Here is a 21,702-nt window from a genome sequence, read left to right on the forward strand (position 1 = left end):
TATATTTGTTTTATTTACATTTCAAATGGTATCCCCTTTCCGCTTTACCCCTCTGAAAATTCCCTATCCCATCCCCCTTCTCCTGCTCATCCCCTCTCCCCTCAATATCCTGACTTGCATTTCCCTATTCTGGGGAATTGAGCCTTCACAGCATCAATGGTCTCTCCTCTCATTGATATGTGAAATGGTCATCTTCTGCTACATATGTAGCTGGAGCCATGGGTCCCTCCTGTGTACTCTTTGGTTGGTGGTTTCATTCCTGGGAGCTCTGGGGGTTACTGGTTGGTATATACTATTGTTTCTCCTGTAGGACTGCAAACCTCTTCAGCTCCTTGGGTCCTCTCTCTGACTGCTCCATTGAGGTCCCTATGTTCATTCTATTGGTTGGCTGTGAGCCATGGGTATTTTGATCCACTTTCCAATAAGGATCAAAGTATCCATACTTTGGTCCTCCTTCTTCTTGAGCTTCATGTGGTCTGTGAGTTATATCTTGGATATTCTGAGCTTTTGGACTAATATCCACTTAGCAGTGAGGGCATACCATGTGTGTTCTTTTGTGATTGGGTTACCTCACTCAGAATGATATTTTCTAGCTCCATCCATTTGCCTAAGAATTTCCTGAATTCATTGTTTTAAATAGCTGAGTAGTACTCCATTGTGTAAATGTACCACATTTTCTGTATCCATTCCTCTGTTGAGGGACATCTGGGTTCTTTCCAGCTTCTGGCTATTATAAATAAGGCTGCTATGAACATAGTGGAACATGTGTCCTTGTTACATGTTGGAGCTTCTTCTTGGTATATGCCCAGGAGTGGTATATCTGGGTCCTCAGGTAGTGCTATGTCCAATTTTCTGAGGAACCACCAAACTGATTTCCAGAGTGTTTTTTATCAGCTTGCAACCTCACCATCAATAGAGGAGTGTTCCTCTTTCTCCACATCCTTCCCAGCATTTGCTGTCCCCTGAGTTTTTGATCTTGGCCATTCTGACCGGTGTGAGGTGGAATCTTGGGATTGTTTTGATTTGCATTTCCCAAATGATTAAGGATGTTGAACATTTCTTTAGGTGTTTCTCAGCCATCCAGTATTCCTCAGTTGAGAATTCTTTGTTTAGTCCTTTACCCCATTTTTAATAGGGTTATTTGGTTCTCTGGAGTCAAACATTTTGAGTTCTTTGTATATATTGGATATTAGCCCTCTATTGGATTGACAGGCGCATACCTTAAAACCTTCCCTATGTCACTTCCTCTTTCCTCTCTCCGGGTTGAGGTCCAAACGCATGGCCTTGTGATCTGATCCTGCAATCTAGTACTGAGCTGTTGACTCATCTTATTTAAAAAATATATTATCAGATATACATACATATGTATATATATGTATATATAATTGGTTTCTTTCCTACATTTTGCTACCACAAACCCCACAAACATTACTACATGACATATATCTATGTATATATATCATATCTGATAGATTATTATTACATATGACATATATCTATGTATATATCATCTGATAGATTATTATTACATATGATATATACCTATGTATATATCATATCTGATAGATTATTACATATGACATATATCTATGTGTATATATATATATCATATCTGATAGATTATTAAAAGTGGAACCTATTTGCCTAACATTCACGAGGTCCTGAAACAAATGAAAGAATGAATGAACAGTTTATTTCATTAGATGTTTCACCAGTCTTAATTCTCACCGACAATAGTGTCTACCATTTTCTCAGCGTATGCTCAAACTGTCTGATAACCAGTGATTTGATAAGTGAAAAATGTATCTCATTTGGGATCAAAAGCACATCTGTGTAACCATAAGACACAGAGCATCTGCCTGTGCACTAGTCAGGTCTTCTTTTAACACGCACTATGGAGGTGGTGGAGGCCACCTGAGTACTGGGGGGTGGGGAAGGGGGGTAAAGCCAGAAAGAGCTCTAGTTTGAATCCAGCCCCCACACCACCAAAAATTCTTTTTAAAATAAAATTGATTTATTCTGATGGGTTTACAAACAAAGGCAGCATATGGCTAGTTTAAATCCCAGTCCCAAGCTCTACACACCTCCAAGAACTTGAACATGGTCATACAGAAGCCATGGACTTGGTTGGCTTAAGGCCTTGCGCTTTAACTATCAATTATATTTGTATTTTTTTTAATTATCTTACATAGGATTCTATTGCTCTGATAAAACACCATTGCCAAAAAGAAACATAGAGAGGAAAGGTTTGTCTGGCTTACACTTCTGCACTACAGGCCCGTCATCAAAGGAAGTGACTTAAGATAGGACCCTGGTGCAGGAACTGAAGCAGAGGCCATGGAGGGCTGCGAGCTGTCTGTTCTCCTAGCTTGCTCAGTCTGTTTTCTTACAGCACCCAGGACCGCCAGCCCAGGGGCGAGAGCACACAGTGAGAGGCCTTCCTGCATCCATCATCAGTCAAGAAAATGCACTACAGAGTTGCCTGGAGGCAGATCTTACAATGGAGGCCTTTTCTCAGTTGAGAGCCCCTCTTCCCAATGACACTGAAGCTTGTATCAAGTCAACATAAAACTGACCAGCACATTTATTCACCACAGATAAAAAAAATATGATAGAGTTGAAACTAGGGAAAAAATAGCTTCCTATCCTCTTGCTGCTGCGACTCACCCTTGGTCTCCTTTGGTATATAACCTTACGGGAAAGAAACTTTTAATAACATATCTGCCAGAGGTAATCACCAGGTTCCCCAGCCCCTCAAAGAGGCTTTAGCCTTTTCTCTGACAGAGAATGGTAGGACACCTGCCCCCGGGTGACAGGTCTGACAAAGGACTCAGTCTTATCTTTATGTACTGAGGGCCCTGATGGGCCATAGATACCTATCCTGTCTGCTCTCAGAGGGAAAAACTCAACCTCCTTGCTGCTGTGTGGAGCTTCAGCCTGCAGGAACTGAAGGGCCCTGCACCTCCCTCCAGATGCCTCCAGCAGGCCAGGTGTAACATCTGTGGCTGACTTCTTCTGAGTGCCAACGCAGACTCTGTGATTATTTAGTGACTGCTGGGTTGTTTACTTCCAGAAGGATCTGAGGCAGCATCCTTGAGACCAAAAACAAATGCAGAGAAAGGCATTGTTCTTTGTGAGTCCTGGGAGGTGGTGTGGTCAGGAGGAGATCCGGGAGCAATCTTAGGATCTCTTTGGCAAGAGGATTATGAGGTGGGAAAACCCAGGCAGAGCAGGCCAAGGGTCAGGAAAGAGCTGGGCATCCGTCGACTGTTTCTAGGCCTAGACACCACCTCACCCGCTCGCTGCCTTGTCTCTCTGAATCAGCCAGGCATTCTTGATGGCTCGCCCACCCTAACACGGCTCTCAGGTGTGGTTGGACAGCGTGTGCCTTGCACAGGGGTGCCCAGCTGAAAGCACCTGGACTCTAACAGCCATGCCGTGTGCCCTAACCTAGGCCGTGTCTCTTGGAAAACTGGAATGCCTTGTTCCAACTGGAAAGATGTTGCGGTAATCTCTTACCCCAATAAGCATATATATATATCACAACCAGTTATTATATTTATAAGCTATATGCCTAGATTGGGCAGATCCATCTAATTTCTTCCACAGCTATGAGACCCCTTGGTACTTGTGGCTTCTCCACATGTGGTTCTGCTCCGTCTTGCTTGTACCTCCTCTTCCTCTGTCTCTCTCTGTCTTTCCTCCCCCTCTCTGAGACCACCAGTCCCACCTTTCCCTTCCACTGCCCAGTCATTTTTGCTCTAGCCTTTATTTGACCAGTTAGAATGGGGAGAAGGTTCAGTGAGATCACCTGAGTATGTGATCTTTTCAGGGGCAGCCCTTCTTGAGGAAGCAGGATTGATATCAAAATACAAACAGCACCGGGGCAACCCACACCAGACGGGCCCTGGGGACTCGGGACTCGACCTGGCACAGTGTCCCCGTGTTCTCTTCTCCGCCCCCTCACCTATTTTCTCTCCTAACACTCCTGAAACCACCAGCGTTTCCCTCTAGCAACTGCTTTTCCTTCTCAGAGACCTTCTTGACTTTTGGGGACCCTGGCTGGGCTTTCTCTCTTATCTCTCTGACCTTCACTGGATGGATCCTTGGAATAACGGGTGCTTGGCATTTGCTCTGAGCCTTGTCTAGCCCTCATCTCAGTGAACACTTGTATACCATTGACTTCCAAACTTTCATCCCCAGATATATTACCAGCTGAAAGTTTCTTCTTAGTGTTGTCCTCAAAAAAGAAGAATTCAGCCAAGAGACGCATACAGTTAAAACAAAAGTTAATCTACCTGGGCAAAGCATGAACCCCAAAGAGACTGGAGTGGGCTGACCTGAACAGAGGGAGCAGCTGCCCACTGCTCTGTATATAGGAGCTGTGTATATAGAAGTACAGCAGTTTTGTGAATGTTCAGGAGGTGGGCCACCTACCACAAGGGGGAGGGGTCAAGGCCGCCATGCAAATAATATGATAATGAAGCTGGGGGCTTTGGAGGAGCCACCCATCTATAGGTGCACGATGACAATGAGAAAGAGCACTGGTGCCTTAATCTCTGATACAGTGGGAGGAGCTAACTGCTTCTCCCTGCGCCTTTTAACCACAAAGGGCAGTCAAACAGCGGGAGACTCAGGATTTCCTTGTTTCCTTTTGCCTAACTTCTTGCCTGTCTAGTTCCAGTGACATTCCAGCTGTCCCATCTGGCCATGCTGAATTCCACTACCTGGAGGACCCAGGGACACTTCAGGCATACCTCACATGCCTTTTTTTTTTTAAGCGCTCTCCTCACGTGTTAATTCTGTTGGGAAGAATGCCATCAAACATGCACGCCTAAGTCTGAAATCTGGGACTAGCTGCTCTCTAACTCTACATCTTGATCCCACACCCCAATTTAATATGTCCCCCATCTTCTCGCCCCTCCAACTCATTTTACTCTCTCCGTTGCCACAACCCGATTTGACAACAATCATGCTTTTTTTATTTTTTTTTTTAGAAAAGGATTCCATTTATTTATTAATCAGGGTGAGCATACAGAAGTCACGGGGCAGCTGTGTGGGAGTCGGTTCCCTCTTTCTTGGGACTTGAACTCAGGTTGTCAGGTTTGGCCATCTCTCTCTCCAGCCCCTTCTGGTTACCGCTTACTTGTCCCTTTACATTTGTGCTCTAAATGAAAAGAGCTAATCCCCCAAAATATAGAATTCTGGAGCCAGGGACGCTGCTGGATGGTAGAGCTCTTGCTTCACGTATGGAAGGACCAAGGTCCAGTTCACAGCCACACTGGAAACCAAACCAAACGAAGCATCAACCAAAAGCTAACACACGTTATTGCCTTGAAGATGAATCCTGAGTGTTGCAGAATGTCTCAGATGTGACTCAGTAGCATCTGCAGCGTTCAGGCCCTGAACCAGAAGCCCCAGGATCATCTCAGCCCTGCTAGTCACCTAAACATGTCCACTTGGGGAGCATACCTTTTTTTTTTCTTTTGGTTTTTTGAGACAGGGTTTCCTCTGTGTAGCCCTGGCTGTCCTGGAACTCACTCTGTAGACCAGGCTGGCCTTGAACTCAGAAATCCGCCTGCCTCTGCCTCCCAAGGGCTGCTATTAAAGGTGTGCACCACCACTGCCTGGCTTGAGGAGCATCCTTAATCTGCCTCATGGTGTCTCTGTTTCCTCCCGTGTCAGATGGATGTGATCTGGTCTACTGTATAGGAGTGTGCCCGTTAAATGAGATAATAGGTATCCAGTACTTGGAACAGTACACAGCATAATACTATACATATCATAAGTAGTAGTTTTGGCCTTTATTGCCCAGGTTCAGCTCTTCTAATCTGTCACTCACTACTCACACTGTATTCCTTGGGATTGACACTGTTGCTGTCTTAGTCAGGGTTTCTATTCCTGCACAAACATCATGACCAAGAAGCAAGTTGGGGAGGAAAGGGTTTATTCACCTCACACTTTCCACACTGCTGTTCATCACCAAAGGAGGTCAGGACTGGAACTCAAGCAGGTCAGGAAGCAGGAGCTGATGCAGAGGCCATGGAGGGATGTTACTTACTGGCTTGCTTCCCCTGGCTTGCTCAGCTTGCTCTCTTACTGAACCCAAGAGCACCAGCCCAGGGATGGCACCGCCCACAAGGGGTCCTCCCCCCTTGATCACTAATTGAGAAAATCCACAGCTGGATCTCATGGAGGCACTTCCCCAACTGAAACTCCTTTCTTTGTGATAACTCCAGCCGGTGTCAAGTTGACACACAGAATCAGTACAGTTGCTTTCTGCTCTTTGTTTTTTTTCCTGTGCCTCCAATATCTCCAACACATTACACACCCTGCTCCAGCTTCAGGCTATTTGCACTGTTAATTCACAGCTGCTTTTTAAGATTCAAGGCAGCTCTCGGCTTTTGTAGGACTCTTCCCCCAAGTGGCCAGTCATGCTATCATCATGAGATATCCTGGTTGGTGGTTTTCAAACTCATTCATCTTTGAGGGGAGAACTTGTGAGTTGTGTGGTGGGGAGACATGGTTGCCTGTCATGGCTAGCCATGGTAGACACCACACCAGACCACCCCTCAACTGCCCCGCCCGCATGCATTATCAGCTTTCCCTTTCGCCACAGTCCTAGGAGATGTGTTGTCATCAATGTCTTTGTTTTGTAGTTGAGAAAAGAGTCTCAGAGTAGCCAACTCCCAGCAGGTACTGCCCTTCTGTTTGACAGGCTGTTGGTTGCTCTGGGGAAGAAGAGTGAGTCAGGGCAGGTCCTCGCCAGGGCCTGGCAGACGTTTCCTCTTTCTCTCAGGAAAGAGTGGTCACCTGGAATTTTGTGACGAAGAAATACATCTATGGGAACCGTTATGAGAACCGCGTGAGAGTGTCTAACGATGCTGAGCTGTCAAACGCCTCTGTCACCATCGACCAGCTGACCATGGACGACAACGGCACCTACGAGTGCTCCGTGTCACTGATGTCAGACCAAGATATCACCGCCAGGTCTCGAGTCCGCCTCTTGGTCCTCGGTGAGTGTCTCTGTCTTTTCCTGTCAGAGGAGGGTGGGCAGAGGAGTGCTGAGGGCAGAGCTGTGGTTCCGTCTCTCCCCTCTGGAGCCAGATGCCCTCCGGCTTCTCAGCGGATAGCAGGCTGTTCTGAGGGCAGAGACGGTGGCTCTGGAGTCATCTCTTGCTCCAGTTGCTCATTGCCCGCCATACCAACTCTTCTTTTTCCCTCCAAACTCATCACTGAGGAGAAGGGAAGGGGATCCCCAAGTAATACATGGATTCTCATCTTGCCTTAATCAGTGCGTGGCACTCACTGGGCGGGGCGCGACTCCCATAGGTGACGTGCTATTCCCTGCTCTCAGCTCAGCTCCACACCACAGTCTTTCCACTCTTCCTCTAACAAAGGCACAATCGCCAACCAATGGGAGTATGTCCCAGAATAGCATCCTTTTCATGGGAGGATTCATTGGAATTTATAATTTTGGAAAGATGAGGAAACTCATCTGCTTTAGTTTCGGAGTAGATGAGGCCCATAGGAAAGAAGTCATTGCCTTAGAACCAGTTCCTGGGGACTTTAATGAGCACCTGGTCTATGTGTACTATAAGCAACGGCCACACTCCTGGGAGGTAGCAACCCTTTGCATCAAAACAGCAGATCCTTTCTCCTCTTTTTCCTTCACACAACTTGGCAGAATTTCTTTTAAGTTGTATATGGTAGTTGTTGGACTCATAGAAAGCTTTATAGTGTGTCAGATTACACTGCGTTTATCAACTAATGCTGCATAAAGAATAGGCAAGACCTCTTCCCGCCCCGCCACCATTTGGCAGCCAGTGGTAATGCAGGCAGGCGTCTTAGACTTCGCCCCATGTTCTCCCACGGCACACCACACACTCATACACTTTCCTCTTTCCTGTGAAGACGGTGGGATATTATAAAGCACTTAGCAAGCTGCTTCTTGACAACGTTCTGTGGACATCTCAACGCTTTCTGTTAGCTCTTGTTTGCACAAGCAATACTACAATATGCCCCTTTACCTCACTTTGTGTATAGGTATATATAAAAATCATACATATATTATGTATGTGCTTGTATACACAGACTTGTATACAATTTATGTTCTTTAAATACCTGGCTTGACTTTTGTTTTGGCAGAGGATTTCAAGCAAATGGCAAGAATCGGTATAAATTTGAAACCTGATTCTGCTAGTCCTCCAACCAAACTTACATCAAGGACCATTTATTTTTAAAGACAGATTAACTTGAAGAGTGAAGGATGCATGTTTAATCTGAGAATATGGAATTCGTTGAAATTAATCTTTTGCTTTAAAAAAAGCATTTTATTCTATAAACCCACTGATATTCTTTGTGAAAAGTTTTCTTTCTCGGTGTCTATATAAATGGGTAATTTAAAAAAGAAAAAGGCTTTAATTATACGGGGCGGCTCATTCTGGAATGCCTAGCCAGCAACTCCAACCTTAGCCCCTGGGAGCTAGCCTTATCTAGCTCACCTCCAGGAAGCCCTAAAGCCAGAAGACTCAGCAGCCTGTGCAGCAGGTGGGGGAATTCTTGCTCTGGCCTCTGGCGCCCCCTGACGTCTTCAAAGGGAACAACCGGCATCCGAGAGACTTTGAAGCCTAACACATCCGATCTCACCCTCTATGGCCTCTCAGTAATTATTCAGATAACAAACATTCTGTTTGTAAAACAGGCCACGTGAGAACTAGACCCTCTCCCTTGTGACCAGCTCCCTCGCCAGCACTCCTGGCTTCCACACGTGGGGCCCTTTAAACTAGATCTAATTTGAGGTCCCAGCCGTTTGTGACTTGGGGCCTGGAGATCTGGAGAGAGAGAGGGCAGGGGTGTGCCTGGCACGGACCACAGGAAGTTTAGAGCCTGTGGTCAAGGGCCTGAGCTAAAGAGCTCGACTCAGTCCCCCTGAGAGCAGATCTCCCTTGCTGACCATTAACCCTGCAGGCAGTTTCTGGAGTTCCTGCTCAGGCCACACCCAAGGAGTGGTGTAGGTGCTAGTTTTCAAACAAGCACATCTGCCTTTTATGCTTCAGTGGTTGGTCTTTGGCACTTTCCTCCCCACTTCTGCTTGTATCCCGCACTCCTCCACCACCACGCCCCCCAACCCCCAACCCCACCCACCCACCCACCCACCCACCCAACCAACCAACCAAACAGACAAAGACTAGCTCAGGGGGTCCCTCTGCTACTCCACCTCTTAGTCTGATGGGCATGTGGGAGTTTGTTGCTGTGCCTCCTGCTAAAGGCTCGCCTGAGGGTAAGGTTGGCTGGGTAAGGGCCCTGCAAGGTTCAGCTGTGGGGCCCAGGAGGGAGAGAGAACAGCCTCAGGAATGCCCAGAGGGTAGGTTCGCCTCCCGGCACCTCCAGAGTCTAAGGTCTGCGAATCTCAGGTCCGCTAACCCCAGGGCTAGCCAGATGTGCAGGAGGCTGATAAATAGCCAGCCTCTGGCAGTGTCTCCCCACCTGCTCTTGTAGGCTTGGCTTTGATCTTTGGGCTTTGTTTGGCAATTCGGGAGTGCCTCTAATGTGTCCCGTGGTTCCCACCGTACCTGGCTGGCCCAGTTGTGTCAGCAGATGTGAGGGGCTCCTAATAAGAGCATGCCTGTTCCCAAGAAGAAATTATGCAGCTGCTGGACTAGAAGAGAGGAGTCAGGGACAGTTCCTCCAGTGATTTCCAGGTGGGCTACGACTGGCATTGACCCTCAAGATGGGTCATGATGCCTGAACTGGGGAAGCAAGCCATCCGAGACGGCATGTGACAAAGGCAGAAGGGTCCAAGGATATCAGTGAGGACTCCCCCACCCCCCCCCACCCCCGCCACCCCACCTTCCTCACCCCTAACGATGCTTCCTGGAGTCTCAGGGATACTTCCTGTTTCTTTCCTCTGAGCCTTTGCATATGCTGTTCCCCTGGCCTTTTTTTTTTTTTTTTTTTTTTTTTTTTTTTTTTTTTAGCATGCTCGTCTCTGCTCTAATTCCTGTCATCTTCACCCTGGTGACCTTCAGGCCACAGCCCATATTATGTGTTGGTTGGTTCATTGGTCTCTGCCCCAGCAATCCCATCCCCTGCTCTGCCATTTTTTCCGTTGTCTTTTGTCCCCTACTAGACTCCTTGACTCACTCAGAGTGCCAACACAGTACCCAGCATTGTCGGGCAGAACCTGAGCCCCCAGAACCGCCCACTCCACCCCACTCCACATGACATTAACAAGGCTGAGGGAAAGTCACAGGCTTGGAGTTTCACGAAGCCAGTCTGCTGATGGTTTGCAATGGCTTCTGGGGCTTATAAATCCCATTCCTTGGCATTTCTCGGTCACCTCTGCCCACTCCCATGTCTTCAGTCACATTCTTCACCCAGCGGGAAGGTCTGCACTGCCTGGAGTCCCTCCTGCTGTCTAGCTACAGAGAACAGTCCCCTGAAACAGAAGGGCTACAGAGGTCATCTAACCCAGGGTGAGGAAACCCTGGCCAGCCCTTCTGGTTTTAAGGCATTATTAAAACCAGAAGGGACGGAGGAGCTGTCCAGAGGGAGTGACTGGGGTGGGGGTGGGGTAGAAGACACGATCAAAATACATTGCATACATGTATGAAGATGCCACAGAATAAAAATACATTCTATACACCTCCAAGAGAAAAAAACAGCATTGGAAATACTATTGTGTCTACAAATCCCATATGCCCCCCTACAGGGACTTGCTGTCCCCCGACTTTACAGATCAGGACCGTGGTCATCCTGGTGATCCCGGCTGAGTTAGGAGCAGAGAGCTTGCCTGGGACAATGGCGCGAGCCCTGGGTCTGGAGTCAGGAAACCTTGGTTCTAGTCCCACATCTGCTAGAAACCCAAGAACAAGTGTTCCTTCCGTGCACTCCCGTAGCCCCCGTTTGTATAACAGCTATGGTGATCATGTTTAAACTCCCAAGAGTCCAGAGAGCGCAAGAAGCCACCATCAACCAGCCCCCCTTTCCCTGGGGAGATGCAAACTCCACAGGACACTAAAGACAAACCAGTGTTTCTCCCGAAGCTCAGCTTGGAGAACTCAGTGACTGTGTTTACATGCAAAGCCTGGGGAGCCCACAGCGGGCCACGGCACCGGAATCTCACCGCAGTGTGGACAATTCTCCGTGGCTGTATAGATGGGCAACCCCCACTCCAAATGCACCCCACACTCCATGTACTCCAGCATCTTCTGAGACAAGACCATGAACAGTTAGGACAGGATTATTTACAAATGGCCATTGGTGTGTGACAGAGTAGCTGGGCTATCAGGTGAGAGAGAGTTTAACACCCTCCCCAGCCCCCCCTTCTAGGAAAGCACATCAGCAGCCAGTGAGACCAGCCTGAAAGTCTCTGAGAAGTGGTCACAGCTTTTCTGACTAAGTTGTTGCTGTTAGCTGGGAGGAGCGTGTTATGTAGCACAACCTGCGGTGCTGCCCCTTCCAGAGCGTGCTATGACAGCTATTTTGGGGATGAATTAGGTTTGTAATATTAAACATCACCGCTAAGCTACGAGTTTCTCTGTAAGCACTCCTCTGTTTCTGTGTGGAAGGAGTCATAGGCTGATAGATATCGGGATGGGATGCGCAGAAGTTGTCTCCAGGTGACTCAGGTCTCTCTCCGGGTCTCTTTCTTTCACAGTACCACCCTCGAAGCCAGACTGCGCCATCGAAGGGGAGACAGTGATTGGGAACAATATTCAGCTGACATGCCGGTCTGCAGAGGGCTCCCCGAGTCCGCAGTACAGCTGGACGAGTTACAATGCCCAGAACCAGCAGCGACCGCTCACCCAACCAGGTGAGGGGGGGGGGGGCAGCCGGGCGGGAAGGCGCTGTGTCCCACTTACAGGGGCAACCTGACTGCTTAGGGCTGCCAGAGGAGACCTTGGACCATCCCTCAGAGCTGTGGTTTTTTTCCATACAAAAACCTGTGCACCTCATGGCTGTGAAAGACAGTAGTGACTCCTGAGATGCTCAGCGCCGGGGTGGGGTAGGGGTGGGGGTGGGGGGTGTAATGGTTGAGGTCTTGTGATCTCTGCTTCTTTCCCACCCTCCAGTCTCTCAAGGAAGTGAGTCCCGCTAAAGCATTCTGTGCAGAAACATCGGGGTTTGTTCTTTTAAGCGTTATTATGGCCTAAAGCCCACTTCTGAGGTGGGGAATTTCCTAGCCCCGTTTCCCATCCACGCCAGTCCATCTCAGACACCACCACACCGCACGGGCCATTAGGGCCCTCATCCTCAGGCAGGCTACGGTGGATTTAGCTGTAGTTGCCAAGAGACCCATTTTGTACAGGTCACCTAATATTTGATCTTCGGATTAGGAAGTAAACTAGATGTAGGAAGGGGTCAGGGGAGAAGGAAGAGGAGAGAGGGGCAGAGCTGGGACCACGATGACACTCTGCCGTCATTATGGCCGCTGGAGTGGAAATCGCGTGGCTCTCAGTGCGCGCACCCGCTGCCGGGGCTGCACCAGCGACCGCGAGGTGCCCAGCAGGGTCAGCCTTGAGGTTGTTCAGTCCCGCGTGCGTGCGTGGAAACGGGACAAGCAGGTGAGAGCAAAGGCTGTGGGCGAAGCTGATCTGGGTGAGGGAGCAACATCAGGTGGATGAACACCCCACACCCCCTGGGTGTCCATCAAAGCTGAGTGGAATATCAGGCTGCCTCTCAGTCACCTGGAGGCCAAACAATAACTTCGTAAAAACCAAAAATGTTAGTAGAATCCATTGGACTTAAGGTAAAAGGGATGATGTACTAGAGTAACAGATATGATATTGGTTACCACCAACGTCCAGTTTTGCTGGTATGTTTCTGGTTTGCCAATTTAAAACACATTTCTATAATTGCATTTGTGTGGCGCGCGCGCGCGCGCGCGCGCGTGTGTGTGTGTGTGTGTGTGTGTGTGTGTGTCTGTGTGGGAGAACAGCCCAGTGAGAGGCCAGAGGACAGCTGTGGTAGCCTCTTCTCTCCACCACGGGAGTCCCAGGTCTTGGACGCAGGGTGTCAGGCTGGGCACCAGGTCACCAAGTGCCCTTACCCACACGGTCATCTCGCCAGCTCGGCCTGCCGGAGTCTGAATGTCTGGGATTTCTGTTGGAATCCCCTGGGAGCTGTGCTTAGACACTGCGGTGTCCTGTCTACCCTGTGCTGCCTGCTCGCGGTCTAAGAACACAGCGATGTGTGACTTTCCTCTTGCAACATGTGCACCGTGGGGTCCAAGGCTGAGGGTCATGAGGTCATGAGCTGCGGGGCTGACACGGTGGTGTGACGCAGAGCATGCATTAGGGACCCTGGAAGCTTTCTTCACAAATGGGATGTTGGAGCTGCCGCAGGCCCAGGTGCTGAGGAGTAGCCACCGGCTTTAATCCTGGCTGTGTTTCTTGCTAGCAAGTAAGGCAAGATCCTTAGCCTGTCTCTGCCTTAGTCTGCACATCTGTAGAATGGGCACAACTCCATTGTTCATCTCATGCTGTTACGGTGAAGGGCGAACCAAAGTTCGCAAAGCATGGAGACTGGTGCCCGGTAGACGGCATAGGACGCGGAAGACAGTGTGGGAGTCATGGCGCCAGTGTGGCTGAGGGGTAGGGGACATGTCCTCGTAGAAGTGGTGGTAGAAATGATGGCCGATGTTGTTCATGGGGAAGGCAGTGTGGGAAGATGGAGGGGTCCGTGTGCCAGCCTAAGAGGTCGTACTTTCCCTGTAAGCACCGGGCTCCCCACCCCCACCCCCGTGTCCATCCCAAACGAATCCTGAGGGCACGGGAGGAGGTTAAGGCGACATTTGCTTCTCTGCGTTATCCAGTGAGAACTCAGGCCTGGAGCGACAGCAGGAAAGATGGCTGCTGTGGTAAGACATCTCCCTCATGTCAGCAGCATGAGGGAGAGAGGACGCATGTTGACTCACAGTTTAAGAGCACAGTCCTCCATGGGAAGCAGTGGCAGCTGCAGCTCAATGCCCCTGGCCACTGGGAGAGAGGGAGGGAGAGGGAGAGGGAGGGAGAGGGAGGGAGAGGGAGAGGGAGGGAGGGATAGGGAGGGGGAGACACAGACAGACAGACAGACACACACACAGGGGAGAGAGAGGGGGAGAGAGAGAGGGAGAGAGGGAGACACAGATAGACACACACACACACACAGAGGGAGAGGGAGAGAGAGAGAGAGACAGATACAGAGACAGACAGAACACAGAGAGACAGACAGATATACAGACACATACAGAGAGAGAGGGAGAGGAAGAGAGACAGAGACAGAGACAGAGACAGAGACACACAGAGACAAACTGACAGACAACACAAAGAGACAGACTGATACATACAGACACATACAGAGAGAGACAGAGACAGACACACACAGACACACACACACACACACACACACACACACACACACACACAGGAGGCAGGCATAGAGGAGGAATTCTGGTGAACAACTCGCTTGCTCCTTTTTATTCAGTCCAGTATTCCACCCCAAGGGATGGCGCGGCCTACGCTGAGGTGCGTCTTCCCACCCTAATTAAGTTCATCTAGACTGCTCCACACAGCCACGCCCAAGGCGGATTAGATCTGGAGTTCCTCACAGGCAGGTCCAGAGGCTTCTCCTGTAGCAGATTTCGATTCAGGTTGACAGTGTGACTGTGGAAGCGATGGTCACCACGCAGTGTGCCTGGATGTTGTGATGGAGGCAGGGATCTGTTCTCAAGCCTCTTGCTCCCAGAGTTCCGTGCAGAGCCCTGGAGCCCTGTTTTAACTTTGTAGCTGTAAGTCACTTACAAGTTTCCTGGTCCTTCAAAAAACACAAAGGCAGAGATGGTGCTAACGTTACCTTCCTTGAAGTAAGAGGCAGTTTCCCATAGGAAAGCTCTAAAATTCCTGGTGAACTCAGGAGTGGAAGGACGGGAATACTTCAGGGGTCCGCCCCGGAGCCTGGGATGAGACGTGGTAGCCAGAGTTTACTGACCGGCGTTGGTGGGAGGGGACAGAAAGAGCAGATACTGTTCATTCAACTTCAATATCTTGGGGTTATCAGGACTTCAGTGGGACAGATGACGGCCATATGCATGCCCTTTCCTGACCACAAGATGGCGCCACAAGAACGGGAAACCGGCTCTCAGACAGTAGTGGGCTCTTCTGATTCCTCAGTTCAATCAAAGCCAATCAGTGGCATGGGGTGACCCCACTTTTATCCCAGAGAAGTTTCTAGAACATACCGTTTGCTTCAGAGACTAGGGAAAGGATGGTGCTGGCTCATATAGCAGGAAGCCTCATGATCCCACCCCTAAAGGAGGTCTAGGAGCTGCCCTGGGGTGCTGGGGACGCCCCAGTCGCTGAGCAGTACACTCTCGGGTGCGGACTCTGATGCCAGCGCTAGGCCTAAGCACATCAGTGCCTGGAGATACAGAGCATTCTGTAAAGTGTGCCCTTCAAAATCCTCCTAAGAATATCAAACCCAATTGGGTTAGAAAATGGAACTCTGAATCCCTGTCATGGTTTCCACTGCGCACTGGCATAACAAAAACCCGCAGGCCACGCCCCAAAGTAGGCCACGCCCCCAAGCCATAGTGATTACATACTTGCTTTGCTTGTGGGTCCCTTTTCGTAGATGAATTTCACGTGTAAATGGTACACCAGAAAGCACTCAAGTGTGGGGTTCTAGAATTCAATGCTGTCACGTTTTGCAAAAAAAAAAAAAAGTGCTTTCAGTTTTAGAGAAAGAATATAAAGAAAGTAGCATATTTATGATAAGAAGAGAGGAAAATAAAATCAATGTGCTATGATTAAGGTGATTTTTATCTTATTTTCTCTTCTTTTAGAGGCTGCCTCTGGCCCTCAGACAAGAGTTAACCCCTTCACCATGAGTTCAGATACAACCCCCACTTAGAACCATAACCACTCATAAGTCACCACGGTTTCATGTGTGTCTTCCTTCATAGATTGGAAATGCCAGGAGGGCAGGCGCTCTCCTCGTCTTCTTTGTAGCTGTGATTGGAATGTAGATGCTTTCAGTTTGAATCAAGTGATGCTTTATGTCGTACATAAATTTTTATCATAGGCATACATTGCTTTTATAGTGCAAAGGTGTTTTGATTTTTTAAACATTTATTTACTTAATATTGCTGTGTGTGTGTGTGTGTGTGTGTGTGTAGGTGCATGCACACATGTCAACATAAGACTCAGAGGACTCTCCATCTGTGGAACTGGACTTTGGAATATGTGGTCCACCTTCCATACAAGAATGTTGGAGGATGAAACACCATTGAGGATACTGAGAGACCAACAATCCCAGAGCGTGGAGGCAGGACCTCGTGGGGGCGGGTCCCTGGTCTGGCACATGGGGGAGCAAGGGTAGGTGAGGCTGGCACGACTGCGGGTCCAGCATGACTGCGGGTCCAGGCTGTAGCATTGTCTCTGTATGAAAAGCCCAGAATGCAGCGCCTAGGGAGGCGGTCCAGTCAGCAGACTGATTGGCCTGACACGGTGAGGACCTTGGTTTGATCAGCAGCAACCCCCACAAAAGCGCCTGCCGGTAATCCCAGCGTGGGAGTGGGGGATGGGCTGAGACGGGAGACCCCAGGGCCCACTGAGGCAGAGACAGGGGACTCCAGGGCCCACTGAGGCAGAGATGGGGATCCCAGAGCCCACTGAGGCAGAGATGGGGACCCCAGGGCCCACTGAGGCAGAGACAGGAGGAACCCAGGGCTCTCTGAGGCAGAGGGGGGTGCCCAGGGCCCACTGAGGCAGAGATGGGGATCCCAGAGCCCACTGAGGCAGAGATGGGGGACCCCAGGGCCCACTGAGGTAGAGGCGGGGGACCCCAGGGCTCCCTAGTATCTGCTGCACCTGCTGAATCAGTGAGCCCCAGACTCATCAGGAGACTATCTCAAAAAGCAAGATAGGAAAGAGATTGAAACACCTGAGGTTAACCTCTGGCCTCCACCTGTGTGCACATATGTGCGTGCGTGTGTGTGTGTGTGTGTGTGTGTGCACACTCGTGCACACATGTGTATGTTTCCCACGTACTCACCGCAATCAGGCATTCTACTAGGCCCTTATATTTATTATTACTATCTCATCTTAGACTCACAAGTACCTTGTCACACAGGTACCATCATTTCTAATTATATAAGAAATAGATTCGATAGGACAAGTTCCTTGCAAAATACATCAAATAAGTAGGCAAAGCCAGAGATGGCACGCAGGGTTTTGACTGCATTTGGAGTCCTTCACTCTTGTCCCACCTGACATGTTGATCCTCCAGCATCCTTAGAGGTGATCTTCCCTCCATCACTGATGGACCCGCCCGGAGGGAGGCTCGGGGTGAGTTGGTGAGCTTGCAGCTCCGAGGGCCCAGGCCTCCTAGCCCTGGGCTGTGCGTCCTCCACCACGACGCTGTCTTCTCACCATGCTGTTGTCCGTTCAGTCTCAGGCGAGCCCTTGCTTCTGAAGAACATCTCCACAGAGACAGCGGGTTACTACATCTGCACCTCCAGCAACGAAGTGGGGACAGAGTTCTGCAACATCACTGTGGCACCCAGACCTCGTAAGAGCGGGGTTTAAACCCTATTCTCTTTTTGTGGGGAGAAGGGAGACCAGAGCTACCTCACACATAAGCCAGAAGCAGGCGAAGCTAACGCCCAGGGTTTGGGGAGACCCTAGGGAACCTGGTATCAGGATGCTCTGGGTCTATCTCTCCTTGTCTGCACTTCTAACCTAAAGAATGTCCTCAGATCTGTCGGATCGCAATGCTCCTGGGCCATAACGGTTGTAGTGTGTTACCAGAAGCTTCTAGCCACGGCTCCCCAGTCAGGCAGAAGAACTGGAGTTGCCCAGAGGCAGGGGGGAGACTAGCCTGCTGTGCCCTGGCCCAGTCCTAGGGTTCCTCCCCTCCAGCCTGACTTTCTATTCTATACCAGATTATCGACTGGGGGGGGGGGGGACGGGGTGGGGGAGGCAGGGGTGTGTGTGGGGGGAAGTACCGCTGTTTTCTCTGTTTTCTCCTCTTCAGCCTCCATGAACATTGCACTGTATGCGGGCATCGCGGGGGGTGTCTTTGCGGCCCTCATCATCATCATCGTCATCGTTTACTGCTGTTGCTGCCGGGAAAAGGACGACAAAGCTCAGGCCGTGGAGGACGCGCAGCTGTAAGTGTGCCGGGATGGGTGGCCCCTTGCAAGGAGGCAGATGGGGGATGCACAGCCCAGCTCCTCGGGCATGCGCATTAGCGCCTCGGGAGACCCCAAAGCATTTCAGTCTCTCCCAGTGGCAGTTGAGGAGTGAGCGACTCAGCCGAGTCAAGCTGGACTCAGGTCCTGCACTTGTCCTCTGGGCCTGTGGTCTGCAGCCTCTCTTCTCGAGGCAGGCCTTGTCGCGGCCAGCCCAGGGTCGGGGAGAGGCCGGACCACACGCACACTCTTTCCACGACCCACGATCTCCTCAGCTCACGAGTTGGGAGATCTCACGGTGCGTGGGTAACCAGCCTGCACCGTTGACCGTTCATGGTGGGGATGAGGGGAGAACAGTTTACCTACCCACTTCTTCCCCTCAGAGGGAGAGCTAACTCTCCTTTCTTTCTTCATTGCCCTGTAGGAACCGAGCAGCTTACCAAGAGCCTAAAAAGCGGCAGATAGAAGTTTCCAGAGAGCGGGAAGATGAGGATGACCGCAGGCATGAGGATCAGAGGAGCTCGGGGCGGAGCACTCCGGATCAGCCTTTCCAGTGAAGGGGCTTCTGCCCAGCAGGAGAGGAGGGGGGCTCGGGCCCAGGCTCCTGCTCTGACCACCTCTCTCCCAAGCCCCATAGTCCCGCCCCTCCCCCAGGCATCAGTGGAGTACTTCTGTGCATCTGCCTCTGGAGAGCATCACTGGCCTGGCTACTGAGGTCCTACTGATGACCACTGAAAAGATCTTCTTTATTGCTCCATGTGCTCAGGGCCTGGCCTTCTCCCTAGGCCAGACAGCAGCCTCTACCTCCCTTACGGCTGGCAGGGGCTCCTAGAAGCTCAGCACGGTCCGATCCGGGGCTGCTTCTGGTCAGCGCTGCCCATACAGGCAAGCGCCAGCTTCGGAAGGTGGGAGCCCTGCCCCGCCCAACCATGCCCAGCACTCAGGGGAGAACCAGTGATGAGCTTGCACTCAGTATTTCGTGGAATGAAGGGAAAAAATCAACGATAAGATGTAGTCTCTGTGATTCACCGAGCTTAATTGTGCCCTCCATGCTGGGGGGACCACGGTGGCCCTCAGCTTCCTCTCCTACCACAGCGCTTCTGTTCCTAGACACACGCCTTCTTAGGACGTCCCCAAACACGGTTCCATCTCTGCCTGTCCTTAGACCCTCCCCGCCCCCCAGTCTTGGACCCCACTAAATTTCTCTTAATCCTGTCGTGACTGCTAACACGAAGGGAGACCGTGAAGTCACTTTGTCTCGCGCCTAGACCTGGGCTGCATGCAAGGCCACCAGAGCTATACTTCCTGCTGCGCTAGAATAGGTACCCTGGGGCAGGGTCTGGATCTTGGAGTCTCCCAGCTGCAACTGGGGACTTGCTGTCATGGCCAGGGCTTTGCCTCCTTGGATGTGACTTGGGACACCTGGCGACTCCACCCTAGCCCGGTGTTAGGCTGGTTAGGTGGGCGGACTGATTTGAAATGGGCATGAACACAAGCTTTCTTGCCTCCTACCTCTGCCCAGCATCACCCTCTGAGCGCCAGCTGCCCTGCCCACAGCCCTCTCGCTCTCTGAGCGCCAGCTGCCCTGCCCACAGCCTCTCTTTCCGCTACTGTCCCCGACTCAGGCCAGCTGGGCTGTTCCAAGTGTGTTTTTAACTACTGGATAAACTTTTCGGGATCACCAGAAGAGCAACCGTATCAATCCCTTTCCCCATTCTTATTTTATGTACACACATATTTTTTTATATACTTTGCTGAACTCTTCGTTTCAATCAAAATGCTTCTTTATCAATAAAGTTACTGATGGAAATTCACTTTTCTTTCTTCACCCGTCTTTCGTTTGCGCCGCGTACAACTGTGCCTAGCCGGTCTGTGAGTCAAGGTGAGCAGGCAGAGAATCTTGGGGTTCTATTCCCTGTGGCCAAGGTAAGGACAGGCAGTAACTCTCAAGGCTGTTGGGGACAGGACAGAACTGAGCCTGGTGGCGAAGGTATACTCCCGAGAGCCTGTAGTGTCAGAAACCTGGCAGACTGGTAGTCATCCACGTGCCTCCAAGATGGAGACAGAGACTCCCTAGCCTGCCTGCGATAGCCTACAGTGCGCCTGCCTTCTGAGGAGATGGGCAGGTCGTTCTGTCACAGAGAACTATGGCACCCCTCCCCCGAAGCAGTCTGGGTCCACAGTTGGTGGCAGGTTGAACAAACTCCTGAGACATTTGCAAGGTCATCTCCTTGTCCATTCCCGTGGAGCGCTGTGCTTCTCCTGCCTCAGCATTTGCCAGCCGGTGCAGGCCTGACCCGGGTGCACCTTCTCCTCTGCTCCGCCTCCAAGATGCAGGAGCATCGGAACTGGCTCACAGGCCTTTGGTAAGGGTTAGTTGCACAGATAATGTTTACTGTCACAGTGTCATGCTCAAGGGCTAGCACCCAGTCCCCTGGCTACTTTGAGATGCCACTACCCCACCCCACCCCCCTCCATGGTTCACGGCTCCATAGGCATGTCTGGAGGCTATCTTTGTTGGCTCCCATCTTAGCTTGGGTTTAGGGAAGAGCACAGGAGAAAACAGGCTCGACTTCAGCAGGTTTCTGCTAGCTCTGTGTGGCTCACGGGGGTAGGGAAGAGTTGGTATCTAGGGCAGGAAGCAGACACAGGGACAGGTGCGTGAGACAGAAGTATTGGGGCAAGGTGTGTGTGTGTGTGTGTGTGTGTGAGAGAGAGAGAGAGAGAGAGAGAACCTGGGGATGATTCAAATGGGTGACATTCGGCTGCATCTTGACAGAGCATGCGCAGAGGCTCACTTGTCTTCTAGCAGGGCTCTATTATTTAGGTGTCAGCTCTCATTATCGGGTGGCAGCACTACAGATTCCTGCTGAAGTTAGTAGCGTCCGGAAGCTGTGGCAGTCAGACGGTTGTAGGTTCCCACACAGCCTCGGCTAGCCCGGTACAGATGCTCAGAGCCTCTGGGTGGGGGCTCAGACAGGTCCCTGAGAGATGAGATGCAGCTTATAAATTAGCTACCCTTCCGTTGCTTTTGTGTCACAGTGTAACACGGGCAGAGGTGTATAGCAATGGCGAGCAGTAAAGCTGTACTTACAGTGGACCAGCTACGGTTCTAACTGTAGCTGAAGAGGTGGCTGAGAGGTCTTCATCAGGATCCACAGGCAGAAGGAAGAGAGAGACACTGGGCCGGCTTGCGCTTTCTACACTTCCTACAACAAGGCCACACCCACTTCCTCAAGGCCACACCTACTTCCTTAAGGTCACACCTACTAACCTGTCTAAAGTGAGGGCACCCCCTAATGGCTAAGCATTCAAAATCTATGAGCCTATGGGGGCTGCTCCTATCCAAACCACCACAGATGCTTTTAGCATTCCCAGTTTACAGAGCGGAAATTGCAGCATGGAAAGTCAAGCACTTAAAACACAGGATGCCAAGTTGCTATTTCCAGCTATAAAGTCTTTTTGTGTCCGTGACTGGGGACCGTGTTCTCACTTGCTTTGTCGAGTACGGAATCAGAATAAGAGAA

The 21,702-nt window shown here is 50.5% G+C and overlaps 1 protein-coding gene across 1 annotated transcript in view; it reads left to right on the plus strand.

Moving 5' to 3' along the window:
• Gpa33 (glycoprotein A33) overlaps window positions 1-19,938 on the plus strand; it is a 29,246-nt gene extending 9,308 nt beyond the window's left edge. The window contains exons 3-7 of the mRNA XM_052199931.1: window positions 6,800-7,016; window positions 11,663-11,818; window positions 17,434-17,553; window positions 18,019-18,154; window positions 18,600-19,938. Coding sequence (XP_052055891.1) covers window positions 6,800-7,016; window positions 11,663-11,818; window positions 17,434-17,553; window positions 18,019-18,154; window positions 18,600-18,732 — 762 coding nt within the window. The 3' untranslated portion in view covers window positions 18,733-19,938. The remainder of the gene's footprint in view (window positions 1-6,799; window positions 7,017-11,662; window positions 11,819-17,433; window positions 17,554-18,018; window positions 18,155-18,599) is intronic.
• The last annotated feature ends 1,764 nt before the right edge of the window (window positions 19,939-21,702 follow it).

This window comes from Apodemus sylvaticus, chromosome 12 (genome assembly GCF_947179515.1).
Source record: "Apodemus sylvaticus chromosome 12, mApoSyl1.1, whole genome shotgun sequence".
NCBI classification, from domain to species: domain Eukaryota; kingdom Metazoa; phylum Chordata; class Mammalia; order Rodentia; family Muridae; genus Apodemus; species Apodemus sylvaticus.